The sequence below is a fragment of the Fonsecaea nubica genome (genome assembly GCF_001646965.1).
Source record: "Fonsecaea nubica strain CBS 269.64 chromosome Unknown Scaff3, whole genome shotgun sequence".
NCBI classification, from domain to species: Eukaryota; Fungi; Ascomycota; class Eurotiomycetes; order Chaetothyriales; family Herpotrichiellaceae; genus Fonsecaea; species Fonsecaea nubica.
Window position 1 is genome coordinate 95,647 of NW_019173676.1, and position 18,078 is coordinate 113,724.

At 53.1% G+C, this 18,078-nt stretch overlaps 4 protein-coding genes across 4 annotated transcripts; 2 read left to right on the forward strand and 2 right to left on the reverse strand.

Annotated features, from left to right (window-relative positions):
* Window positions 1-299: 299 nt before the first annotated feature.
* AYO20_00717 (hypothetical protein) lies at window positions 300-3,289 on the reverse strand (the record flags this gene model as incomplete). Its single annotated transcript, XM_022639026.1, has 2 exons — window positions 300-2,852; window positions 2,906-3,289. The coding sequence occupies 2 exons, from the start codon at window positions 3,287-3,289 to the stop codon at window positions 300-302; spliced, it is 2,937 nt and encodes a 978-aa protein (XP_022504817.1).
* Window positions 3,290-6,139: 2,850 nt separating this feature from the next.
* AYO20_00718 (hypothetical protein) lies at window positions 6,140-9,764 on the forward strand (the record flags this gene model as incomplete). Its single annotated transcript, XM_022639027.1, has 3 exons — window positions 6,140-6,345; window positions 6,403-9,683; window positions 9,745-9,764. The coding sequence occupies 3 exons, from the start codon at window positions 6,140-6,142 to the stop codon at window positions 9,762-9,764; spliced, it is 3,507 nt and encodes a 1,168-aa protein (XP_022504818.1).
* A 2,982-nt stretch (window positions 9,765-12,746) lies between these two features.
* On the forward strand, window positions 12,747-13,316 carry AYO20_00719 (hypothetical protein; the record flags this gene model as incomplete). The annotated part of the gene is made up of 1 exon (XM_022639028.1): window positions 12,747-13,316. One exon carries the CDS (start codon window positions 12,747-12,749, stop codon window positions 13,314-13,316), a length of 570 nt encoding a protein of 189 aa, XP_022504819.1.
* Window positions 13,317-14,959: 1,643 nt separating this feature from the next.
* Window positions 14,960-16,792, reverse strand: AYO20_00720 (hypothetical protein; the record flags this gene model as incomplete). The annotated part of the gene is made up of 1 exon (XM_022639029.1): window positions 14,960-16,792. One exon carries the CDS (start codon window positions 16,790-16,792, stop codon window positions 14,960-14,962), a length of 1,833 nt encoding a protein of 610 aa, XP_022504820.1.
* Between the last annotated feature and the right edge of the window lie 1,286 nt (window positions 16,793-18,078).

Below are 18,078 nucleotides of genomic sequence, written 5' to 3' on the forward strand. Positions count from 1 at the left end.
TATCTGAACAAAAGAAGGGAAAAAAGGAGTAGCAAAGGACTTTTGTACCGTGTTAGAGCGCACTCTCCAACTCCTAGTCCGTTGTGAAACCCTCGTGTGGCTGGCGTTATTTTGGTCGTCCGATCACAACTGTGTAACACTCGTTTGCAAAAACAATCCACAAAGAATAAACAGATAGAACCGCCCTCCCAAAGACCCGAATATCATGTATAGCCGCACGTGGTTGGGCAGGTGTCGAGCTGACCGTTTCCAGCTCGCAACAGGTCAAGTGGTAAATTCAAGCATAAGATCGTTTCATCTCAAGGATGTCCTGGGGGTTTTCCCGAGTGACCGTGCACGGTATCCCCATGTCCCGTCTGGGACGTATCTGATCGATCGTCGCCGTCTCGATCATGCTCATCCACTGTCCAGTTTGCCCGCAGATGACTGCTTTCACTAAAATTAACCCTCTTGTGGCCCTTGGTCCATTGACCTTTGTCGCGCTTCTTCGATTGCTCGACCTCCTCTTCACTGACGCTAGCACTGTCAGCCTCCGCATCTTCTAATGCCTTCTTCGCCCGAGTCCTTAGCTCGGCAGCTTCGGCGGCAGCCTTCTGCGCCCTTGACTGCTTCCGCCACATGCTTGCATATTTTCCGCCCAGAGCGATGAGTTCTTCGTGTGTACCACTTTCGACCACGGTTCCATGGGAAAGTACCAGAATCTGGTTGGCGTTTACGATGGTGCTCAGTCGGTGGGCAATGATAATCATCGTCCGTCCTTCCGCGAGGGTGTTGAAGGATTCTTGAATCTTCTCCTCCGTCTCCGTATCCAGGGCCGCAGTGGCTTCGTCAAGCATGGTGATACGGGGATTTTTGAGTATCGTTCGGGCTATGGCGACGCGTTGACGTTCTCCACCAGACAGACGCACGCCACGTTCACCAACTTTGGTTTCGTAGCCGTTGGGAAACTCCATGATGCGGTCATGGATCGAGGCTGCCTTGCAGGCCTCGAAGATTTCGTCATCTGTGGCGTTTTGGTTGGCATATCGGAGGTTGTACATGATGGATTCATTGAACATGTTACAATCCTGAGGCACCACCCCGATGAATTTTCGCAGTGAGTCAATGGTGATGTCTTGGACATCTCTGCCGTCAACCTTGATATGGCCCGAGTCTGGGTTGTAGTAGCGGAAAATTAGCCTCATAACTGTACTTTTGCCCCCACCAGATTCGCCAACAAGCGCAGTGGTCGATCCAGGCGGACAATGGAAAGTCAGTCGGTCAAGGGCAGGTCTTCGCTTGTCGTAACTGAAGCTGACGTTGTCGAATATGATATCCCCTGCGCATTCTTCCAACTTTTCGGCACCTTCTCGGTCAAGTACATGTGGTTGTTCTTTGAAGAGTTCCAGCATTCTCTCGGCGTTGATGAGGTTTGATTGAATCGACCTGTAGAACGTCCCAAAGAAATTCAGAGGGCCCTGCAACTGAGCCATGTAGGTTATCAGAAGCACAAAGTTGCCCACAGTCTGATCCCCCTGGGCAACTTCGAAGGCTTCGATGAAACTGGCGATCAGCAAAGCAACCATGAAGAGTGCGCCCTGCACCGTGTTCATGTAGGCCAGAGTGACATCCACCCAGTATTCAAAGTTCTGCATGAGCTTGATCGAGGATCTGTACCGGTTGAATTCGTAATCTTCCGCGTTGAAGTATTTCACCGTGTCCCAAGAGTGTAGAGAATCATTCTTCACTGCTTCCATCTCTCTTTGAGCATTGACGTAGTTTCGACGCAGAGTGACTCGCCACGACGCAAGACGTATGGTGACATAGATGTAGAGAAATGTCACAATGGCGACAACCAAGCCCAAGTAGGCGTCGAACTTGATGGTGAGGTACACGACCGCGACCACCAGATCAAAAACCATCGGCCCAACCTGGAAAGTCACCATTTCGAGGAATGAATTGATTGAACTTCCCTTGTTCAGGGCCGAAATCAACTCGCCAGTGCGCTTTCCGGTGTGAAACTCGGCGCTGAGACCATGCACATGCTCGAAGGCGGCGGTTGAAATGGCGCGGTAAGAGTATTGCTCCACCGGAATCCAGAGAATCGATCTGGCTGCGCTCAGGATCCCCTGCGAACCTTGAAGCCATCTGAACACAATGTACAACGCGATATCCAACCAAGGAGCCCGGACTCCACGGCCGTCATCGCCGGACAGGGCGTCCGTAATTTTGCCTACCATGACGGGGACAAAAACATTGATGACTCGCTGGCTGATCATGATGAGGAAGCAGGACCCGGCGAGAAGTTGGAGTTTGAAGGACTTTTTGGGCCAAAGATAAGGTATCAGCAAGAGGAAACCCCTCAGATATGCAAACCAGGTGATATTTGGAACCTCAGTTGGCTTGGCCCAAGCGTCAACTTGTTCCTTAGGTTCTGATGATGGGGCGTTTCGCGGATCGCCATGACGAGCATGGCCGTTTGGTCGTCCACCAGCCTCAGCGTCTGCGGCGAGTAAAGGTCTCCTCTCATCCTCGGTGGCTGAAGCCAACCCTTTGGGTCTGCCCCAATTGAACTTCAGGACAAGGAAGAGCATTGACAAGCCGAGGAGGAAAATAAGTCGGCTAAGATTGACCACGACTTCTAGCGACTCCCATCCGGTAATCTTCTCCCTATACTTACCTCCCTGCTGGTTGCCCACCCGAGGTTCATAGTGAGGTGCGGTATATATCCTGAGACTAGCCGCGATGATAATGACCTCCAGAGGTAGTGCGCAAAGCCACGTGACGAAGTGCGCGGAGTTGGGGGAGGGTTTCGTATCTAAGATTGAGATGAAAACCACGAGCCAGAGGAATGTTGACGCAATAACATAGATCTAACGTTGTAAGTTGCGGAGCGAGAGAGAGTATTAAGCGGACGCGAACATACCACAGCGTTCTTCCCGGGCCACCATTCGTCTTTTCGATTGAGCAAGGTCTCGAAAAGCAGAATTGCCGCATTACCCAAAAAGGTCAAGACAATAACAGCCTGGCCGATCTTGAAAACGGTCTTGACTGCAGGCGACAGATCTTTGATTGCCGCGGCCTCCTTGACTTGATTGGCGGATCTCCTTCGAATCGGGAGAGGTCGCCCACCAGGCCCTCGCATAGGATGAATTTTGACCTTGCCTGTGTCATCAGGGGCAGTCTTGATGCCATGATAGACGAATGCGACGACAAAGACGATGAGTAGAATGGCGGGGTAAGTCGTTTTAGTCACGTTCAAGACCCGCAGAGAGGCTTGAATCGCACCCAAATCTGGCTCTGCGGGCATGTTTACCCAATCAATCCCTCACCGGCGACGACGATGTTCGTAAGAAACAAAAAACACAAAAATCGAGAAAGCCTCCCAGGATTAAGAAACTGAAATATTAGGGTTTGCCCTCTGTCAGGTGAACCGATACAGGGTCTGCTGGATTCCTGAGGGCCTCGCTGTCGCCTCCACCAAAGAGTGCCGGAGGAGTCCGCTTGTTTCTGGTGCCTCGGTCGACGAAAAACGGGGTTGGAGGACCGGAAGGCGATTTGAGAGACGGCGGGTTCTTTTGCTGGGAAAAAGAAAACAGACGTCAAAGGGTGTGAGCGAGGGACGAAAGGAACAATTACAACAACGAAAGGAAAAGGTGTTGAGGAGGGAAAGTTAGCGATTGTCGTCGTTTGGCAAGTGATGTTTGCAAGAGTGTAGATGAGAAGCGTGGTGAAAAATGACGACGTAAGTTCTCGAGTTGGCCTGTTGGTGGCGATCGAGCCAGGCGGAGCGATCTGGGAGGCGACAAAGCTGGGGCGGGGGGGTTTTGGTGGTCTGGTGGTCTGGTCTGGTGCAATAGCGGGAACGGTGTGGTGTGTAGTGTGTAGTAGGTGTCTTAGCGTGTCCTTTTTCCCTCTTCGGTGGCCGCTTGCAATTCGCAAGGGCCTGGAAGGTTTTCAAGCCAGCTTGTAATAGATCTGGCGCATCAAAGTTCACCTCTTGCTCTGCAAATTGCGCCTGTCGCGTGACAACCAGCAGTCGTGATTGGACCGATGTGATAGTCCCCGTAATGGCCCGTGAGCTGAGTACAAGTAGGCAAGCCTGGAGTGCCTTTTTCTGCTGAAGATGGGGCCCGACAAACGGCTCAGGTGGATGGGCGTTGGAGTCAATAGTAGCGGTGATGGTGGGGACTTGTCTTCCGGCCAAGGAGGCACTGAGGCTCTAGGGGACCGCAGTCTGGCGCTGTCGTTGGTGGAGGAGCTCGAGGGGAAGGCGGAAGAGGGGAGTAGTGGGTGGCAGCTAAAATATGTCACTGGACCTGCGCAGGACGTGCCGGTGTCTAGCGTCAAGTACGTGGTACGTCTCTCAAGGACGCAGAAAGATTGCAAATGTCAGATGTCAAATGTGTGATCTTGAGAAGAAGATGGAGGTGAAAAAGTCTTCAGTCTGGTAAGACAAGAAAACAAAGAGGTCACCCCAGACCAAGTCGACAATGAAGCAGGACCCGAGAAGAAGAAGCAGCCCGATTTGAAGTGACGGGAAGACACAGAGGGGCAGTTCGCAACTGGTTGAATTGACAAATGTTGATGTTGTCTGGCAGAGGAGGAAGAGGGGGAGGACTGCGGTCCCGAAGGACGATGCTGAGGCAAATATACAAATCCATGGCCGGTGATACGGGGGGAACTCTCTGAGAGAGAAAGTGAGGGTGAGGTAGAATGATCTCGCTAGCCACCAGTAGTAAGTAGCTCGATCGACTACCAAGGTAGGGTATCGGATGATGAAAGGGAAAGCTGGATTAGATTTGGGACGAGGTTGAATCAGACATCAGTCGAGGCTTTTGCTGGACATCCGAAGCATGGAAATGTGCGCCGCAGGAGAGCAAATGCAAGGAAATGGTGGATGGTGGATATGGGATGTGGATGGCGATGAGGAGGAAATGAGAACAAAAGTCGCTCACCGCCAGCCAGAGCATCCAAGAATCTGCATCCGAAGTCGAAATATCTAGTAGGTACAGTAGTCGCTGCCAACTGGCACCTTAGCAGCCTCTCGCCGCGCGAATGGGGGGAGACCAGCGACGGGATCTTCATGCCCAAGTCCAGGCGACTCGTCCGGATCTCGAGGCCCCTGGAATCCGGGGCACGCCTACGAGGAAGCACAGATGTCGTGGGCATGTAGCTAAGCTAGCAGGCCTAGGGAGGTTCCATTCCGGCAGGGGCCCCGGTCTGTGGCCGAGTGGAAAAAGCCCATGTACAAGCACCAGCAAGGAGCTTTAGGTTTCTACTTCTGTACCAACAGAATGGTTATAGGAGAAAGGGGAAGCACTTGTCTTAACCGTATTGGAGGGGCCTGTTCAGAAGCTCCCTAACGTAGGGCAGCTAATCATGACAGCTATACTGGATACCTATACCATGTCCCAATGGGAGAATAAAGGAGGAAGTTACGGGGCCCAAGACACCTTAAGAGGCATCATTTATCCGGCATCATTTTGTGCTGTAGGCATGCCTGGAGGTACAGCACATACCTATTTGTACTACCCACCTAAGTAGTCAATGATTCCCTGGAACCAGAGTACCTACAAGTACTCGGTAATCTGTTCATCTAGGGAGAAGGTATGTAGGTACCTCCTAGGTACTGTACCTGCCCTTCCCCCCCGGGAAGTAACAACTTAGGCATTGGCCCTAGCTGGCTGGGCACCATGCAACCCATGCTAATAGGCTATGTGGCTAGGTAGGTGGCCTGCAGCAACACTTAACTACAAGCTTGCTTCCCCGAAAACTCCAAAGAGCCACCCCCCCCCCCCCCCCAGGTCCAGGCTAGGCTTGTGTAAAGAGAGCATTTCCGCCCAGCCAATTGAGGCTCTGCGATGGGAAACTCCACTTCCAGCCTTGCACCCACTCGCTCCCGACCACCCCATGTTAAGCAGTTCTTACAATTCTCTCAATGCCTCTTGGTTGCCCTCGCTTTGCTGCATCTAACTCTGCCGTCGCTTTCTCATCCTGCAGCCACCTTGCAGCACTGCAGGTTCTTTTCGCGCTCGTTATCCGCTCCAATGATGGCTGCACCCGCCAGCCATGAGCCTGACCCATCCTTTGTCGTCAGCAGCCCTCTCGTCATCGACATTCGGGACATCCGCGGATATCGTTGAGTCAACAGAAGAGCATGTCTGATCCTGCTTCCTCCGAGTCGCAAAATCTTCTTTCCCCTCCACCGGCTCCTCCATTACCGCCAGGCCGTCTGGGCCAATTGCAGAGAATTATCGCTCCCTGGGGCAAGCATAGTGGTTCCAAGTCGCATGGACTCCCAGTGCAGGGCGACCATGACGATGGTCTGCGCCGAATCACTGGCATACACACCTACAGGCATGAGTGACTGCTTGCTTCGTCGCTGTTGTTGTCGTCGATGTATTGACTGACTACAACCAGCAGCTCGCATTCCTCCCGGACGGCCACGCATCGAACAGGCATCCCTATTGCCGCCCTCGATATCAATAAACGGAAGACGCATGCCGTCTTGGCCGGGAAAGAGATCTTGAAAACAGTGCGTGTCCACGATGGCAAGGTCACCGAAGACCTGAACATTCGGGCGTCCATCAGCTCTTATGCTGCCACCCACTCCTCTTCGCAGTTGGATAGAGCCGAGAAGCGGAGGGAATACCTTCCGGCAAGAGACGTCAAATGGTCGATAGGGCACTGGGAGCACATTATAGCGACCGCAGCTACGAATGGTCGCATTGCGCTGTACGACCTCAATGCCCCAAGCCCAAAGACCGAGTTGGCGTGGCTCCATGAGCATACGGGACAGATCAACAAGTTAGACTTTGACCCTCATGCCGGCTATCTTTTGCTATCGGCCAGCCAAGACAAGTCGGTCCGACTTTGGGACTTGCGACAGCCTCAGCGTGACAAGTCCCGCATCAGGTTCGAGGTGCGCAGTGCTGTCCGAGACGTCCGATGGTCTCCGTTTGACCCGTTTGATTTCGCGATCTGCGCGGACGGGGGCGTCGTTCAGAAATGGGATGCTCGCGTACCCATCTCGCCGAAGCTGAGTATTAATGCACATGAAAAAGCCTGTTACTCTATTGACTATCACCCTGATGGCCGACACCTTGTATCAGGTGGGTTCGACAAGTACATCAGAGTGTGGGATTTTCAGAGCGAAAAAAAGCGCCAGAAGCCTGTTTTTCAGCTCAAAGCGCCACACGCTATCAGGAATATCAGGTGGAAGCCGGCCTGCAATGCGCCGGAAACCGGCGAATCAGCCTTTTGGCAAAGCACTCAGGTCGCCGTTTCATACTATCACGACGATCCTCGGCTGCACATCTGGGATCTCCGGCGCCCACACTTGCCGTTTCGCGAACTCGACAGGTACAACATGCCTCCTAATGATCTCCTATGGGCGGATGAGGACCTGCTATGGACGGTGGGTGAGGAGGGCATTTTCACGCAATGGGACATCAAACACACATCACCCTTCCATAACCAAATTGCTTCATGTACCTCCACGTTCCTCCCAGATGGAGAATATTACACATTTTCCGAGGCAAGAGACGTCCCGCGAGTGTCTTTCTTGGAAAATGCAGCAGATGGCTTCTTGAACGTGCCGCCAGATAAACTGAGCAGCGGTGACGATGGCCCGACGAGCCGAAGTCTTACCGATGATGAGGGAGGACTCGAATCAACAGTGGGGACAAGTATCCGTCGTCGCGAAGGTGTAAACGTGCCCTCGAGATCTACCAAATTTCATGGAGACAGTCCGTCGTCAGCGGAGGATAAGCCGTCTGTGCTCCCTCTAGATGCCGCTATCTTCAACCGTCCAGACCTGTTTAACAACAATCAGGTGGGTGCGAGTGGCTATATTCCTGGCGTCGCAGCCGAGCCGCAAGTGGTTGAATACCTGGCTTCTCACTACGCAGTTCCTGCAACAGCCGATGACAACAAGTCGTCTCCAGACACAATACTCAGCCGTCTGCAAAACGCATTCGACCAGAACGCAGCTGCTTGTGACGCAGTGTCCATGCACCGTATGGCTCAATCTTGGCGCATTCTGGGAGCAGTCATTGTTCCAGAAATCAAGGATTGGGCGGATGGGAATCGTGCTAGCCGTCGAGCCGACGCTGCGAGAAGACGTGAGACTTTGGAGAGTTTTCGAGCAGGAGGACACCGGCCTGGTCTCTCTCCGCTGGCTGGACTTCCTACCAGGGGTTTCAACCCGAAGTTGGACAGCAAGAGTCAGAAGCTCATCAGTAGTTTGTTCAAGGGTGTCAGTGCAGGCGACCGGCCGCATCAGGTCTCCGAGACGGACAGCACGTCGAACATGACGACGCCGTTGGCCAAACCGTTACCAAACTCACCTCCGCCGAGCTTGAAGAGACGGCCCATACCAATCAATGAAGAAGGGCTGGATAACATTGCACCATTGCCTCCCTCGGTCCTGAGTTCACACTCCACGGCAGCTGCAGCTGCTCGAGCTCTGATGGGTTCTCCCAATCACACAATGGACGTAGATGCTGCTTCCCCCGAGCTACTCAGATCTGCTGAAGCATCCAAGAAATTTTCAACACAAACCGGTTCGCCGGTCTCACCAGTGAAGAGGCCCCGATCCGAGTTTCTCATCGAGCAGAAGAGGACGCAGAGTTGGAGCCAGGAAGATCGTCGAGCGGCACTACGCGATTACCGCATCCAAGCTCGCCCCATATTCTCCTTGGCCGAATCAACCAAAGACGTGGCCTCGCAAAGTAGGCATGACTCGGATGAAAGTTTCCCGATGTTTTCGGTATCAACGGACAGTTCGCATCGATCCAGGTCAATTGAACAGTCCTTTGGCTCTCATCGTTCAGGGGTGAGGACATCTACGACACTGTCGGCAAAGGAAGCCGTCTCTAGCATGGACGATGACTACGAACTATCGTGTTCGGATGACCATGATGGCAGGAGGCCCAGTCCCGAACAAGGGAGGCCCACCACGCCGGACGACAACGATATGGGGGTGTCTGCTGTCGAAACCCCGCTTGACATGAGCTTTGGCAATGATGCACAAGTCGAGCCCTCCGCATCACCTCTGAAAGATAAAGGCTTATGGCATCCGATTCCACAACATGAATCTTTGCCACCCTCGCATGTGGACACGGCTGCATCGTCATCGCCCGATATTTTTCTCTTTGAAGAGGGCGTCTCGATGACAAAGCCACGGATACACACGTCGAATCCCATCCGAGGCGAGGCGAAAATCCAGAGGACCGGTAATGACAACCAACGCCAGGGAAACGGGTCGTTTAGCCGCCTCTCCATGGAAGAGTTGGACCATGAGACGTACCTATACCAAGATTTTCGGCCCATTGACCTATCTAAGTATGAGCCCAAATTACCGTTTGCGTGGTCATCGCTTCCGTTGATATGCCAATGCATATCCTTCGACCTGGAAAACGGGATCGGCCAGGCGCAATTTGCGGCTCATCTGCTGATGCATGTTCACCCATACTTTTTCCATGCAAACTTTCGCAGGTTGAGACGAGCGCAAGATGAGATCGGAGACAACCTCGCCGATCGGTTGATGACGCCGCACCTTGGACACCGGATAATCGAGGCCATCTTCGAGAGCCACGTTTCATTCTTAAGGCAGATGGGTCTGTTTGAATCGGCAGCACTGCTGAGAAAAATGTGTGTCGAGTTTGATTACCCAGGAGTCTATCGGTCACCGTCGGACAGTAAGCAGGCTGGTGGCAGTCTTGGCAATGGGGATTCAATGACTCTGTCCATTGTCTGTAGCAACTGCCAAGGGCCGCTGACGAGAGAGAAGGGATCGTGTGAACGGTGTCGGCAAGTTCGATCGGTTTGCCCGATTTGCCAGTCGCTCAGAGATATGGTGGAGAAGCACGCCGGTCTGGATCTGGGAGCCCAGTCGCAGCATTGGGGCCATAATGCAAACATGTGGATGTTCTGCCAGGCATGTGGACATTCAGGACATGTCCACTGTCTAATGGAGTGGTTCAGTCAACCTTTCAGTGAAGGGAGATGTCCAACATCAGGCTGCGGTTGCGATTGCGGTCCGGGGCTGACACGAGAACAGCGCATGCAGCAGCAGGTCAGACGGGAGGATGAAGCCAAGCTGATTCGAGGCCCCAAAGCTGGGAATGGCACAGGCGGCTCAACCAAGCGAGATCTGCTGAGAGCGACGCCTAGCCCTGCGGTCGATAAGGCACGAGTGGCACTCCGCAACAGCTTGGCTGGGGAGCGCGCGACTCAGAGCGGCGACGAACGGACTTTACCCGGTAGAAGAGGCAGTAGTCGAGGACGGACGTCAGCATACAGCAATTCGAAAAAGAGCGTTCGACTGATTACACCAGGAGAAGAGAGCGGACAGTCGCAGCCACACACTCCCAATCGTTAGTTGTATCAGGGTTGACTGAGCGCGGAGCTTCACACGAAAAGAGATGTCGATCAAGGCAGCCTGCGAGTGTGATGTGTCTACCGCCCACAGGCTTTGGCTCTCGCGCCACCATTTTTAGGCTCGGCTCTGTTATATTCCCCAGCCGTCAGCTTAGCGCCGAGCGGAAGCTGGTCAGTCGATGTATTGTTGTACTTGTATGTCCTCCCTCGGTAGCAGTGGCCGTGGCCGGCGAGTTCCTCCTCACGGGGCCTCTCAAAGTCGGTCTAGAAGCACACAGACAGGCATAAGTTTTCGTCAGTGGAGCTGTATCCGTATTGGAATGGGAAGGTGTCGAAGGACGGAAGATGCGGAAAAGGTCTTCAGCTGTAGAGGGGCCATGAGATGGCCTGCATTAGCCTCAGAAGTGAGCTCCGTTTTGGCGGCATCCAGCTTTTGTCCTTGATTTTTCGGCTTGTAGAACCGCAAGGGAGAGACGAGGTTTCAACGCCGCGTGATAGCAATGACATCGAATTCCGCGATCGGCTGGGTCAAACGGGGGTCGAAGGCGGGAGCAACAGCCCTGTCTAGGTTCCTCGGTCGTCTGTACCAAGTAGAGATGGACGGGGGCCAGGTAGAGACGACAAACTAGGACTAGGTGTGCGGAGGAGGTCGAGTCGAGCTCTGAGTCGGATGTGATGATGATGTCGGTGGTTGTTGCTTTCAGACTCTACTACACCGTGTTGGTAAATAGTACCTCGTCGTGGTGACAGTTCGCGATGGTTGCTCGGTAGTGACAAAGCTGATTGACGGGTGTTGACTGCAAACGGATTTGTGTGGAGGATCAAGTCACTCACTCAATTAGTCGGTCGACTTTGTCGAACTCCGCTGCATGAGGCTCGTCCGTGTCACATCACAGGCCCTGCAGGTTCACCACATCTGCAAATCTTTCTCCCTCCGGATCTTGTGCTTCCCGTCCCTGTACGAGTAGATCTTTTTCGTCCTACTATGACTGGTGCCTGACAATCTCCTGGACATGTTTGGAGGGACATGTCTCCCTACCCTCCACTTTCTAGGCGAGATTACAATCGACATCATCAAACCCCATACTCCAGGGTTCTTCCAACTGGTAGGGCCAGGGCAAACATTGCCCTGGATGATGTATCAGAGAACTCAGAGCTCACGGGTACCTGGACCAGGCACGGCAGGGTGGCGAGCCTCAGGGCTTCGACTCCGCAAGCCAACCTTCAAGTCCGCCAACCAGGACGATACACCAACTTCCTCTAAGCCCTCTACACCCACCACACCCAATGGCGGTACACGCCTTAGTGCGCCTCTTCCTACAAACGGAGCTGCTATCGGGGCTGACGTGCGTTTTGACACGAGGTTCGGCCTCTCCATGATTCGCTCAACAACGGGTTCAACTAAGCTTTTTACAGCATGAAACCAAGGTGCAGAAGAGTCGGTCGATGGGCTAGGCAGGTGGACACCAGGTCACCAGTGGGCCATGTTGACAGGTAATCGGTTCTGGGTCACCAACGAGCAGAAAAGAGAGGCGGGGTTGGCCAATGATACCACCAACACCAAGGGACTAGTATCCGAGGATAGTAACAAGTTGCTGAGGCGTGGGCTGGGCTGGGCGGCGTGGTAGCTTGAATGGGCCTAGGGATCACTCTTCGAAGTCTCTGCGCCTCCGCCATCAGCAGCCTCTGGTCCTTTTCCCTTCCCATGGTCGGCAGAAATCCTTCAGGGCCTTTGCATCTTGTCCTCATCCGGTTTAATGTTCGCCTGAGCTGACAGACTGCGATGCCCAATTGGATGCTCACCTCAGACTGGTGATCCAGTTTGTTCCTGCATCTGGTCCAAAGGTGGTTCCCGAGTCTCCGATCAAGTCAGTGTTGGGCGCAGGATGACTGACAAGGATGAAGTCAAGGCAAGGACCTGGACCTAGCTAAACGTGCGCCGAACGAAGCGGCGGCCGTTCCAAGCTGCTAACATGGGCGTGGAGGAAGTCGACCAGTCAAGTGGGCGGAGCGACAGAGCCTAGTTCACCTGGCCACTTCTATTCCTATCGCATTCCTAATCCCACATGATCGAAGGCCCCAAAAAAAGGCAGAAGGCAGGTTAAGGCAGCCAACCTATTACTGAACGGAGCAGTTACAGGTTTGGCCTGCAACGCTGTTGCATTAAAGAGAACTTGCCTCCCACCCTGAGAGGTGAAATCTTTTCTCTCGGATCATCAATTCAGCTCACATCAGAACAATCACTTTCATTTTTTGCAAGTCAGAACAGGTCACTCGTTGTCCTAAAAAGCTATATAATACTATCGCTCAGCATCGCATCACCAAATCCGCATTAATCCAATCACCCTAAAGAATCCTTTCATTTCCCCCCAGCAGACACCATGCGTTTCTCCAGCATCATTGCTCCAGTCAGCTTGGCCGCTCTGGCCTCTGCCGCCCCAGCTCTCAACGCCCGTGGGTACGGAGACAGCGACTCGTGCATTCCCTACAGCATTGCCATCGACATTGAGACGCAATGGATCTCGACCCTCACCAACTTTGACGTCAACGTGGCCACCAACCTGCTCGCCCCTGAGCTTGTCGATACCTCGGACTCGATCAACTACATCGCAGGCATTCCCCTCGGCGGCCCGACCTTCCCCAGCGCCCAGGCCTACATTGCCGGTCAAGGCGCTCAGCCCGCCATCGGATTCACTCTCCTCGGCACTGATGTTGTGACCTGTGACGGCTACATCGTTCTCCGATGGATCGGCGCCGTTGGCCAACAGACCTACCCATCGCAGGGTATCACGATCTTGAAGGCTGTGCAGAAGGGATCCGATGCCACCGTTGGACCCACTGGCTGGCAACTCGCCGAGATCCACACCGAGTTCAACTCTGCTGCCTGGGTTGCCGACATTGGCGGCACCTGCCCTCCTCCCTCTGGCACCGCCCGCCTGGCGAGGAACTAAGTGATGATGGCAAGGAGGAGAGATAGAAGTGGAGGAATGGAGTAGTGTGAAACGACAGGAACGAGGAATGGGAAACGCATCTCATACTGTTACTGGGAAGAGCAATCATGTCGCATTAGCAGCTCTTTGTTTTTTATCTGAAATCAACCCTGGAGAAAATAGGTAATGGAAATCATCTGCCGCCCGGGTCCTCGGGGCTGCCATACTCACAGAACTTGTCTTTTTTATTTCGTACATACGTCTTTTGCCAGCATTTAGCGTTTTGTTTTGTTTTTTGGTTTGGTGGGTGATAGAAACAACAGAACAAGAAACCAGAACATGGGTATAGAGGTCTCCCCACAAGGAATGCCAATGAATTGATCACATCACATCGCATCGCATCACCTCATCTCTTGGTCGAGCAGTGAATCAGTCAATTAATCAACCAGTTGAGCAGTCCTCCATAACTTTTTTTTTGGCAAAGAGGAAAAAAACCATGATAAGTCCATACGCGCGAGCAAGGTACACGCACACGGTGTAGGATAGGATAGGGTTATCTATACACATTTTTTTGCAGGAACCTTTTCGGGGCAGGGTGGGTAAAGTGTTCGATATAATCTGTACTTTTGTACTTTTGTACTTTTGTGTGTACGCATGTGTGGAAGCGTAGGTAGCGTAGCGTAGCGTGGCATGGTGGTGTGGTGGTGAGGTAGTGTGATAGTGTGGTTTTCCAGCACCTCGTAGTGGGTAGGTATGTACCTATGTATATACATAGGGAGGGTACGATGCGAGGGACGAGGGACGAGAAAATAAACTCCTAGGCGTTCCTGGGCGTCCCCTGGCTTCCCTGGGGATCCCTGGCTGGGGCGCCTGGGCGTGGCTGGGGTTCCCCGCGCGGTGGATGGGTGGATGCTGCGTTTCGATCTCGCACAACTCGAACCCGAAATATGCGTTTCTTGCTCGGATCTGGATCCTGGGTGGGTATCCTCGATATGATTTGATATGATGTGATGTGAATTATCATACGCACGAAGAGATGGAGATAGAGATAGCGGGGAGGGTGAGAGTGACAGTAAGATGGGGAGGGAGACGCGTCACTGCTACTGCTACTGCGGCGACCACTTATAACTATAACGATACCTAACTACCACCATCTCGACATGAGGCACAAAGGAACAAGATATAGGATATGTAGGTATCTAGCAAGGTATGGCTAAGACAAAGTTTCATCATACCCTTCCTCCCTACCACCTCCCCCCTCCTCCGTCATCCTTCTTCTCTCGCAGGGATTCTGACTTTTGATCCTTGAACTCGGTCCTCGGTACCTGCATTGGTCCAAAGACTAACATAAGGAACAGCGCAAGGAATAATAATATCCCCCCTCCCCCCGAAGCCGATCGAGAATATACGGGCTTAAATAGATCAGAGAAAAAGGACCAACGTACAGGTTGTCTGTCTCTCTGTGTCTGCAGCGCTTTGAATCAGTCGGTTTCTGGTATATCAATCTACTGTAGCTCATCACCCCCATCGTAGTATTTACCAACAATGCCCTCTCCAACGCCGTCGCCATCGCCCCGTGTTTCTGCAAAGGGGCATATACTAGCTCATTCTTCGCTTTGCAACCCCCCCAACGCCAGATGTTACACAAAGAAACGCACTCCCTATCAGTGCTTCATGCCACACCCACAATCAGCAATTCCCTCGGCCTCGCGCTTCCGATGCTTGAAATCACCGTGGTATGCATCTAGTACCACCAAACTTCCGTCCTCGTTGACGGGCAGACCAGGCGGACCCATCCACTCTCCCCAGTCCCCCTCGACCTCTCCCTCCACTGAGGTCTTGACCTTTTTGCTTTTCAGCTCTGCCGTAATCACGCCCAGATCCAGGTCCAGATACTCGGCAATAAACTCGCCCACTTCTATGTTCTCATGATTGCCCACCAACCCTGGAGCGTGACTCGGGTGTGAGGCGTAGATATTCACATCTGCCGCCGAATGGCCATGTGTAGACCATCCAATTTGTGCCCGGCGAGAGATGATGTCAGAAAAGTGGTATAAAGGAGGCCAGATCGGCGAAGCGTCAATGATGGCGTCAATCTCGCCCTGGGAGAGGTCTGATATGCCCAGGTTGGAGCTGACCAAATCGCGGAGTTTAGTCCCTTTTTCTGTACGCGAGGCATCAGCACTTTCTGAGATGTACTCGCTCCACTTGCGTGCGAGATATTCGGTAGAGTGTGTTGCGTTGGCCAGGACTTCGGGGAACCACAGGTACGACGGATATGTTTCGTGCAACTGGCGTGCTGCAGCGAGACCGCCAGTCTCATGGTCGGATGTGGACACAAGAACGCCCTCGGTCTTGTCGTCTTCGAGGAAGTCGAGAACGGCGCCGAACGACTCATCATGGGCCAAGACCTCGCGCACCTGCGCGCCTGGGTCGTTGAAATGTCCTGCATGGTCGATTCTTGACCCTTCAATCATGAGGAAAAACCCCTTGTCGGAGTCCTTGGTCGCTGCCGACAAGGCTTTGAGTGCCAGTCGGGCCATTTCAACTTCGCTCGGGTAAACGTCCGACACATGCACTCTGTCGATTTCGTATGGGACATCTCCGTCGGCAATCAGGGCAAGCAACGGCAACTGCAAGTCGTCGGCGTTCAGGTTGTCAAAGTCTTTCTTGTTGTCAACGTAGGTGAAGCCAAACTTGTCCCTGGCCATGGCCACGATATCCTTGCCATCGGCCCGGCACGAACCCTCCGTTGTGTTGGGCAGGAAATGACATCGTCCACCACCGATCATCAGATCCACGACGCGACCCAAAGGATAGTGACCTATCATTTGTTCGGCGATGAGATCTTCGTATTCCCTTCGATTCGCATGGGAGGCAAAGCAGGCGGGAGTGGCATCGGTGATCCTCGTAGTCACAACCAGTCCAGTCATGTATCCCGCTCTTTTGGCGGCCTCCAGGACTGTTCCGCAGGGAGTGTGATCTGGTAGCACCGAAATCGCACCATTGTAGCTCTTGAATCCGCATGAGAAGGCCGTGGCGCCAGCGGCAGAGTCGGTAACCAGGCTGCTGGTGCTCCGCGTCCTCGAGGAGCCGATGTGGTGTCGGTCAAGAATCAGAACGTCATCTATGGGCCGCCCGGTCGTGTATTGTCTAAAGCTCCGCGTCATTGACAGCGAGGTTGGGCCCATGCCGTCCGAGACCATAAATATCATATTTCTCTTGCCAGATGGCTTCCCATCTGGACCCCAACCTCCCGTCCGAGGTCGAGCTCGGCCAACCGTGGATTCATGCTGATATATGACACCGAGAATGATGACGGACACAGTTGCAAGGAGGGCCCAGACGAAGAGACCGATTTCCCTCCATTTTCTATACTTTTTGGCCGGGGATCGGTTGGTCGGTTGGCCTGTGAGGAGGGCGTCTTCCTCTTCGATACCGTGGGTCGACGAGTTGGGCGAGGCAGGCCGAGCGAGGAGTGGTTCTTCTCGAGTCATGGTGATAGAACGTTGTCGGTCTGGAGGGCCAGACTCAGGACTGCGGAATTAGGCGTGGTGAAGCCATAAAACAATCAACATCGACGTTATCCCGTTGCGTGGGTGAGAGTGACTTCATCCACTCGAGGTGCAAGCATCACAGGGTCGAGTTGAAGGGACGGACGAATGATCCCGATTGAGGCTTAGTGGGTGCGTCACGTGGAGCAGGGACAAGGCCCATGTGCCCATGTGAGCTGCGCTTCTCTGCCTTTTACAAGTACCGAGTACTAATTTCAACCCTTTCCACCTATGTACCTTGTCTGAGTACCTCGTACTGCGACAATCCCTGGAGAGTCAAGGGCACTACATTTTGCATATGCCACACCACACAGCACAGAGCTCCGATCACTGTCATTTCACCAGAACTGGGTCTCCTTCCCACCAGTCGTGTTCGATATTTGAGCTAAGTGTCAAGTAATTGATGCTTCATAAAGATGTTGTCTCTATCGAGCGTCATAGATTGTACCGCCATATGACACGGCGTCGACATGGGCAGGGTGGCAGGATAAGGCTGGATCAGGGCTCAGTAGCAGGTAGGGCTTAGGCTGGGGCGCCCGAATACTATGAAATGACTTCCTCCTACCCTCCGATATCAATGAGAAGTCAATGTTTTTACCCTTCAGCATGGTAGATGAGGATAGCCAAGCACGTCGTGTCTGCACAGCACTCGGTATACGCATCAGTCCTTGTATTTTATCTCCCGTAGGTATCCAAAACGGCGATACGTTGTCCGATATTTGTTACACAACTAGTGTTGGTGATAGTGGATAGGGTAAGCCATCTACATAAATGGCATGGAAAACCCACCCATGATTGATGGCTGGCTGGATTGTACCTGAAAAGTCTCCATGAGGCGTAGGAAAGGACTTCCACTCTCATAAAAACTTCCTCGACAACGCCCAGGAGAGGCAGCCACGGGGGCTCAGCCTGATGCATGACCGCATGGCTGGAACGAATGTGGAAGTTTGCTTGGTCCAAATTGATAATCTGTGCTGGAGGGGCCAGCCTCATTGTCATCGTACCATCACAGCAATGGTACACGAATGTGGAAACAGCCAATGTGACTTGACATGCATCTTCGGATGAGAAGGTGGTTTCATCAACCCTCTGGCTTCTCGTTGGCAAGGAGCTGAGAACGGAGTAATTTGCGCAATATGCCACGAGAAAAAAGCTATATATTAGTACGAGACGCCCGGCATTTCTCCCCTCGAACTTCTCTCATTCGATTGTGATGGTTGAGTAGCGCA